At 35.1% G+C, this 9,172-nt stretch overlaps 1 protein-coding gene across 1 annotated transcript in view; it reads left to right on the forward strand.

The window, feature by feature from the left end:
* Positions 1–9,172, forward strand: part of CD47 (CD47 molecule) — an 89,997-nt gene that overhangs the window by 67,368 nt on the left and 13,457 nt on the right. Inside the window, exons 6-9 of the mRNA XM_006873321.1 lie at positions 611–718; positions 3,893–3,985; positions 5,469–5,561; positions 6,028–6,120. Coding sequence (XP_006873383.1) covers positions 611–718; positions 3,893–3,985; positions 5,469–5,561; positions 6,028–6,120 — 387 coding nt within the window. The remainder of the gene's footprint in view (positions 1–610; positions 719–3,892; positions 3,986–5,468; positions 5,562–6,027; positions 6,121–9,172) is intronic.

Genomic DNA, 9,172 nt, shown 5'->3' on the forward strand with positions numbered 1-9,172 from the left:
GATTTGTCTAATATTTATCTTATCCTTTTTTTCCCCAAAGCATTTCTACAATTTCATGATGTCTTACTAATTTTATATAATGTGGAGCATACCCCTCTTTTTCTCATTCTTGACAGTTACCCAGTTATGTACCCCCGACAGTATTATCATTGTTACCAACCTGGGGTGGTTTTACACCTCAGGTGTCTGGAAACTGTTTTGATTAACATGACTAGGAAGCACATACATACATTCCAGGGATACTACAAAACATTTTAAAGCACACAGGATAGCCCCTCAGAGCTAAGATTTGTCTCACCCAAAATGTTAACAATGCTGATATTGAAAAAGGTCTAATGTATATAATTTAATTCTTTAATATGTGGGGGGATAAAAGCTATAAATTCAGCGTTCATATTTATACTGTTGTGACAATATCCACTGATTTATTATACAAAAGATTTATAGAAGACCAACATTATAGAAAGAGTTGTTTCTTAAAGACTAAATAGGTTATATTAAGTTAATCAGTTTGTCTCTGCACTTCACAGGTTACAGAAATGGTTTCACTTCTAGCCATTGAGTTCTTGTAATTCTTTGTTTTTGTTGTTTGCTTTTTTTTTTTTGTAAGCACTTAAATACACATCCAATCGTACGAATGAGAAAACCATCCTCATGTTTGTTGCTGGACTACTGCTCACCATAGTCGTTATTATTGGAGCCATTATTTTCATCCCAGGTAAGATGTACATTTACTTTAAGGGAGGATGGGATTGATGGAGATGGAGGAATTCCAAAGGAAGTTGAGCTTCCTGTAACAAATTACTACAGATTGAGTAGTTTAAAACAACAGAAATTATTTCAGAGTTCTAGAAGCCAGATGTCTGAAATCAGTATGCTGGCAGGACTCATTCCCTCCAAGGCTCTCTGGGAGAGTTCATTCCTTTCCTTTCTAGCTTCTGGTGGCTACACGTGTTCCTTGGCTTGTGGCTATGACACTCCATGGTCACATTGCCTTTTCTTTTCTGTGCAATCCCTCTGTGTGTGTCTGATCTCCCTCTGCTTCTCTTTTATAAAAACACTTGTCATTGGTCTTAGGATCCTCCCAAATAATACTGGATAAGCATTTTCTTTTAAGATTCTTAAACAACACTTTTGTAATGTAAGGTACTATTCATAGGGTCTGGGAATTATATTTTGGGGTCACCATTCATCCCACTATAGTCTGCCCTCTGGCCTCCAAAGATTCATGTTTGTCCCATGTGCAAAATACATACACATAACATATCCTACCATCTCCAGAATTCTCAATCAATGTTAGTATCATCTCAAGTCCAAAATACCATTTAAATATCATTAGCTAAAAGTCTTAAATTTTATAATCTTAATCAATTATGTAGGACAAAATTCCCTTTTACTTATGATCTTATGGAACTACAAAGCAAATGATCTGCTTCCAAAATACAATGGAGAACCAGGCATAGGATAATAGTTACATCCATTCTGTCCCAAAAGTGGGAATATGGAAGAAATAAAGGAATCTTTAGTCCCAAGCAAGTTCAGAATCCAGAAGAGCAAATTCTGTTATGTTTCAAAGTCTGTGAATAATCAATAATCCTACATAACTCGAAGCTTTACTCTCTAGCCCCAATGTTCTTCCCTTAGAGATAGTCTTCCTTTTTCATGAAGAGTGACACATGCTTGCTGATAAGTACTTTTATTGGCCTGTTTCTTCTTGTTGAGTTTTGGAAGTCTGATGGTTTCTCATTGGTTGTGCCCTTTCTCAGTCTCATCAGTCCAAAGTGCTGGTATTTCTGTTGCTAAAACCTTCTGAAAAGCATTATGAATCTCCCTATGCATATCACAGGGACTGGCACTGTTATACAAGAGAAGCCTCACAGATCTTTACTGGAAAATCCCATCTCTATTCTTGACTTCTGCTGAGATGGTTGAGTAGATCCGTGAGTCACATGCCTAATTTCTTCTGCAAAAAGGTTGACCTTCTCTCTGGAACATGGTTTGCTAATAATGAATCTTAATAATTTTACTACCCTTTGGAGTCTATATAGGCTGAGAATTTTTCAAATCATTAAGTGCTGTTTCCTTTTTGTATAACAATTCCTTCCTCAATTTCTCTTTTTCCTGTCATGTTTTAATATAAGGAGCAAGAAAAACATAGTCACACCTTCAACACTTTGCTTTTGGAAATCTTCCCAGCTTAAATATCTGTTATTAACTTAAAAAGCTGTGCTTTTTCCATCCAACTAGATGACACAATTCAGCCAAAATTTCTGCTAGTATATAACAAAGATCTCCCTTCTGTTGGTTTCCAATAACATGTTCTCATTTCCTTCTAAGCCTTTACCATAAATGGGTTTAGCTTAATCCATATTCCTGTCGTCAGTTCAATGCAATATAGACTTTTTCTATTATATGCATCAGAATTCTACCACCTTTACTCATTATCCAGTCCAAAGTGTCAGCTATATTTTTAGGTATTGTTAAAATAGCACTCCACTTCCTGGTATCAAAATCTGTATTATTTTCCTGGGGATGTCATGGTGGTGGTGTGCTGTGGAGTTGTTTCTGACTCATAGCAACCCTGTACAGGGTTTCTGAGGCTATAAATCTTTATAAGAGCAGAAAGCCTCATCTTTCTCCCATGGGACACCTGGGAGTTTCGAACTCCTGACCTTGAGATTAGCAGCCCAATTTGTAACCACTACGCTACCAAAGCTCCTTGGAGATGTCATAAACTACCACAAACTGGATGACTTAACACTGAGAAATTTTCTCATAGTTCTGGAGAACAGAAGTCTGTAGTCAATTAAGCAGGTCCAGATTCCTCCATATTCTTTCTTGAGGCCTTTCATTTGTTATTTTATGATGACGTTACTCTACTCTTCCTCTATAGTCAGTCATAATGCTTCCTCCTCAATATATTCTCTTCTGTATCTGGTCAGATTTCCTTTTGTCTGCATTTTATAAGAACGCTTGTCTTTGGAGTTAGAGCCCACCCAGATCATTCAGGATAGATTCCTCCTATGTTTGCCATATATGAAATTCACTCTTTTGTCATGTAAGTTAATATTCACAACTTTTAGAGATTAGAACTTGTACGTATCTTTGAAGCCACCATTCAACACACTACAAAAGCAGACTTCATTGACCAAGGCGTGAAAGTGAGAATGGACATGGAGAACAAATCTACCTAAAATGATCGTTACATTTGTGAGGTGGGAGTTAGGGTATGCTGCTCACAGAAAGGACAGTTGGTTGACTTTGGGATATACTGACCTATATCACATGAAAGGGATAGTAAACATTGACTCCAGAATTTCTCATCTGAAATTCTGTAAGAGATTAAGGAAAAACTTAGCGCTTACATATAGTTTCACCATGTTGAAACTTAGATGATAAAACTCAGATAATCTTAAGTTTGGTCTTAAATATAAGGTATTTATTTGTTTGACATTTTATGGGTAATTGTATATTTTTGACACTTTTACAGCTTATAAAGAATAGCATTAAGATTAGTCTGTTTAAAATATTAAGTACTTCAGCTTCCCATAAAATAGAATGTGTGCCACCCAGAGAAGCAGTGAGGCCTGAGATGGAGACAGAGAGGATGATGTGAAGAGATGGAGTGCCTGGGGAGTTGAGACCCAGAGAGGGAAAGGGGCTGGGTGCTGAGGACCGTAGGGGGTGGGGAGGGGGGACATGCAAGGTATACCCTTTCATTGGGGGATGATGCATGGACAGGATGGTAACTAAGGCATTGAAACAATGTATGATAGTATGAATGTAAAACTAATGTTTCCCCATGTAAACTATCACTCATTACACAATAAAACAAAACAAAATAGAATGTATGTAGGAAGATATTTACATATTGTTGTTTATTTATTAACAGGTGAATATTCAATAAAGAATGCATCTGGGCTTGGTTTAATTGTAATTCCTACAGTGATATTAATATTACTTCAGTACTGTGCATTTATGACAGGTGAGTGTTTTGTTATGTTATTATTTTACCTACCTTTACATTTAAAAGCAGCCTTTTTTGTTGAAAATATTCTTATATAAACTTTTCTAAAGCTCCATAAAGTAGATTTATTAAAAGACATTCTAAGCTATTCTTATAGACAGTTTCCTCATGTAAATTAATTGTAAGGTTATCTAAGGTTTTCAAGACATTGAATTACTTTGTAAAAAAGTGATCTTTATGTGTATTTTTTATCAGTAAGTAGATATTAAATTATGCTATATAATTTCATAATGATTTTCTATGTATTTTTTCAGTTTTTTGAAGTTTTAAGTAGATATTAAATACATCATTTTTTCTTCTTTTTCTAATCCACTGCATTAAAAAAAAAAAAAAAAGCTCTCCATGGTGGTGGTGGTTATGTGCCATGGAGTCGGTTCTGACTCATAGCGACGCTGCACAGGGTTTCTGAGGCTGTAAATCTTTACGGGAACAGAAAGCCTTATCTTTCTCCCACGGAACCACTGGTAGTTCAAACTGCTGACCCTGAGGCTAGCAGCCCGATTCGTAACCACTACGCTACTAGAGCTCCTTAGCTCTACACAGCAGGGTTATAAATCACAAAATTAGCGGAAAACTTCAGTTATCTTTTAATTCTATTTTTCTATGAACTTTTTGAAACCCCCTTGTAGGATATGTCTTTATAGACTAGAAAACCTTAATATGGTGTTTTAATAAAAATTGGTATGCCTATCCAAACTATAAACCATATCAATTTCACTGCATTTGGGGAATCATTCACCAAGGTGTTTTTTTGTTCTTATTAAGGAGTATTTTTTTCCTATTTACACATTTAACTTTTGGTCTTAGAGCCTATCTCTGGCTTGCTATTCATTGGAAAGCTATTGGTTTGTTAGAAAACTAAAAATCTTCTAGATATACAAAATAGAGAGTATGATGTTTACAGTGACATATTTTCATAATGAGTCTTTTCACCAGAACAATTTTATATACATGTGGAGCTACAAACCAGACTCAGTGCCATGGAGTTGATTCCAACTCAATTGACCATACATAGGATTTCCAAGACTCTAAATCTTTACGGGAGCAAAGAATCTAATCTTTTTTCTGTGGAGTGGCTCGTGGGTTTGCAGTGCAGTGCCTAACCCATGGTGCCACCAGGGCTCCTTTTTTATATATATATATATGGAGAAGCCATGTTTAGTAACTATTTATATTTGGTAAAAGCAACATTGGTTCCAGTAGGACTTGTGATAACTGTAAGACCAGCTTTCCTGACTGAAAGTAAATGCTGCTAAATGAGAATGCATCTAGAGCTGGCGACTTGTGTGGAAGGTTTGGGTCACAGAAAAGGCCTTTATTATCTGACAAGGAACTCCAGGGTCACAGAGTTTTATTTTTAATTGGACAAAGTGCAAGTAGGAATGACTGAATTTTAAATACTCTTAACATGCTTCTATTATTTCTTTTTTTCTTCCCCCAGCTTTTGGGATGACCTACTTTGCCATTGCCATATTGATTATTCAGGTGCTGGGTTATATTCTTGCTGTGGTTGGAATAAGCCTCTGTGTCTCGGGTAAGAGTCATATTCTTCTGTGTGTCCCAATTTGTTTTACTAGGGATTTCTCTTGGACAGAACTTTTCACTCATTCATTTTTTTCCCCCGCTGAGAAAGTGCTATCCACATTGCTACTAGAATGTTGGCTGTACACAGCTTGTGGGATGATTGTTTTTGCAGCCAAACTGCTATGTCTGTATTTAAATAACCAAGCTCTAATTGGAGCCAAAAGCAGGAACCCTATTTTCCACTAGTCTTGATGGGATAATGTACATTTTATGCAAAAAAGGGCTTTTTTCTTTAGAATAATTTGCAATCATTTCACTGACTGAGTTAATAATAAGGAAAATGTGTAGATAATTTTTATTTCTTCATAATTAGAAAAATAATCTTTTAGACATGATATTGTTGTCACTGTCAATTATTTTAATAAATTTGGCTATTTTGTTGTGAAATTCTAATAAAATTTTATTTATTTTTACAGAATGTACCCCAGTACAGGGCCCTCTTCTGATTTCAGGTTTGGGTATCATAGCTCTAGCAGAATTACTTGGACTAGTTTATATGAAATTTGTGGGTAAGTGGATCTTATTTTTTGTTAGCCTATGCCAAGTTCAAATGAGTAACCAGTTGGTTCTTATAGTTTAGGACCAAAGAAATATATTCATGGCTCCATATATGAGAAAATAAATGCTACTGAAATTTTAAATAATTGAACTGGAATGATTTCAGGTAAAGAGGATAGATAGCATATGAAGAAATAAATTGTACATTATAAATTAGTTGGACAGAAAATGTCTTTATGTTTTGTAATGTACCAATTTCATATGCTAACTATAGGGAGAGGTAGTGAAGGATCCATTTTAATTATAGAAAAGTATCTTTAATGAGACCCTTGTTGCTATAATAGAACTCTTTTATAAAGATCTATTTGTTTGTGTCAGTTGCTTTTTTCCTTACAGACATCCCCTAAGTAGACAGGAATTGAAATTCAAAGCCCCTCACTTTTATTAGAGTCCTGGTGTGGTGCTGTGGGCTAATGCGTTAGACTGCAAAGCCATTTGAACTGCAAGGTTGGCAGTTCAAACTCACCAACTTCTCCTCAGAAACCCTACACAGGGTCGCTATGGGTTGGAATCGACTTGAAGGCACCTAACAACAACAACAACACTTTTATTAGTTTAAATAGCAGTGACCTCTGAAATATGACTTGAAAACATTTTTAGTTAAAACCAGTGTAGTAACAGCTTTGGGTTTTAAATTTTAGGCTTTTGGTACTTTTAAAGAAAGTTCTTAGGTGAAATTAGCGTTGTTTATACTAAACTTTGTGTTTCATCTGCCGGTTTTCAAATAGCAGGTTTCTACATATATTCTTATTTTAAACACATATATAAAGATAATGGAGTCCCAGTGTGACACTCTAGGTTAAGCACTTGACTGCAAGGTCAGTTTGAACTGCAGAATTGGTGGTTCAAACTCACCAGCCCCTCCTTGGAAACCCTATAGAGGGTCACTATGAGTCGTAACCAGCTTGATGGCACTTAACAACATACAAAGATAGATGATTTTAATAGTGCCGCAACCTAGTTTGCTGTTGTCCTTACAACCTCATGTCTAGTCTCCCTTTTTTCTGTTTATGAAATAAAGCAAACTCTTAAACTCCTGTCAAAATCGTATAAAAATTCAAATTAGTAGAATAAAAAAGAAATCACTGTTTCTGCAAAGTACTTCCAGAGACATTCTACTTTTATTTCTGAACTTAAATTCTTGGTGTATGATAATTGAGTTTGACTCTGTTATCCCTTTTGCCCTCCTTCTTTTTGTCAATACTTTCTAGATTAATAATTAAAATGCTTCACTACAAGATAGCTACCTTTAGTTTATGTCTTCATAAGCCAGAATTGTTCATCAATGAAATTTTATCTCATGCCATATGAAGTCATAAAGCACAAGGAAGACTTCTGAAGCAGAATGGTATTCATTTTGTAGCTATGTTGAGCATCATGAAAGTTGATGTATATTATACTTTGGTTGAGTCATCGAAACACTGCGTGTCTTATTCTTGACACTGCTGGTTTTGTTGCTCGCCATGAGTGCCCAAGAACAGTACCTGACCTACAGTGTTTGTACAACTGTTATGAAGTAGTATTTGGGGTCTTTGACTGACGGCTTTTTGTTCTTATTTTTTCTCATTATCTGTATCGCCCTTCATTTTCTTCCCATGATATCACATGCCTTCCATGCAGAGCAAAAAATGATTTGTAAGAGATTACTATTAGGCCTGGGGTTGCTGACTCAAGTGGGATTAGATACTTTCTAGCTGCCAATGCCTTGGCCCTCCTCTCCTCCCTTTGTCATCACTTGCATCCCTAAGAAGCCTATGAATCTGGTATAAGTAGAAACATTACTGTTCTCACATTATATTAAAATGGAAGCAAAATGTTTAAGATATTCCTTATTATTTTTATTCTTTAACATAGTTTAACATATAAATGTACCATGTATGAATTAAGAATTCAGTCCAGTTTCATTGACATTTTGAGAATACTCTAAATTAACTTTTCAAATCAACTTATCTAATGCCAGAATTGAGAGGCACACCTACGGTCAGTTGAAGACCAAGAAGAGAAAAGGTACAGGAAAGTTGCTCTTTAGATAATTTGGTAGACTAGGAAAGTATGTTTTTCTTACATAATTTCAGTGTATACATATGAGCACATGTAACATTAAGGTTGCAAATTTGGGCTTTAATGTTAGGAAATAAAAATAGCACATTCCTGAAATAATTTTTACTCATTTTAGATGCTCTGTTTTATAAGAGCCTTATAAATGTGTCTTTAAACTAACTGCAGTAAAATCTTCAATTAAAAATAATAACCAAAAAAGTAACCCTGTCTCTTTAAGACTGAGTTAATGTCCCTGAGAATTTTAACTTCCATAGTATTTTTCTTATTTTCAAGTTTAAATTTGTGGCCTTTATTGTTATTTCAAACAGGATTTTAATGTTTATTTTCTATGATCCTTTTAACTTTTTTTAAACTATAGAATTTTTTTTTCTTTTTATTGGAAGCATTTTAATTTTATAAAATGAGATAAGGGAATGGGAGCGATATATGTGAAAGAATATAAATGATTGAAAGGAACCAACTAAACTCACTAAAATTGGGCTTACTATATGTACGACTCCATTGTTATCAAGTCAATTTTGCTACATATATAGGGTATTTATTATTTGTAAGCGCTAACACTTTCATTTTTTTAAAGCCATTATCAGTTAGTTCAGTACAAAGACATATTATTGTATTTTAATGCAAATCAGCTTAGAAGCAGTAAAAAATCACATTTGCTACAACACTGCAAATATTTTAGAATGCTGTTGTGTGTGTGTGTGTGTGTGTGTGTGTATATATATATGAAGAGTCCTGGTGTGGCACTATGAGATAAAGCACTGGACCACAAGGTCGGTTTGAACCACAAGGTCAGCAGTTCAAACTCACCAGCCGTTCTTTAGAAACACTATACAGGGTTGTCATGAGTTAGAACTGACTCGATTGAAAGCATTTAACAACAACAATAACAAGGAGCTCTGGTAGCACAGTGCGTTATCACTATTATATAGAAATGTTGGA

The sequence above is a fragment of the Chrysochloris asiatica genome, unplaced genomic scaffold (genome assembly GCF_000296735.1).
Source record: "Chrysochloris asiatica unplaced genomic scaffold, ChrAsi1.0 scaffold00236, whole genome shotgun sequence".
NCBI lineage: Eukaryota > Metazoa > Chordata > Mammalia > Afrosoricida > Chrysochloridae > Chrysochloris > Chrysochloris asiatica.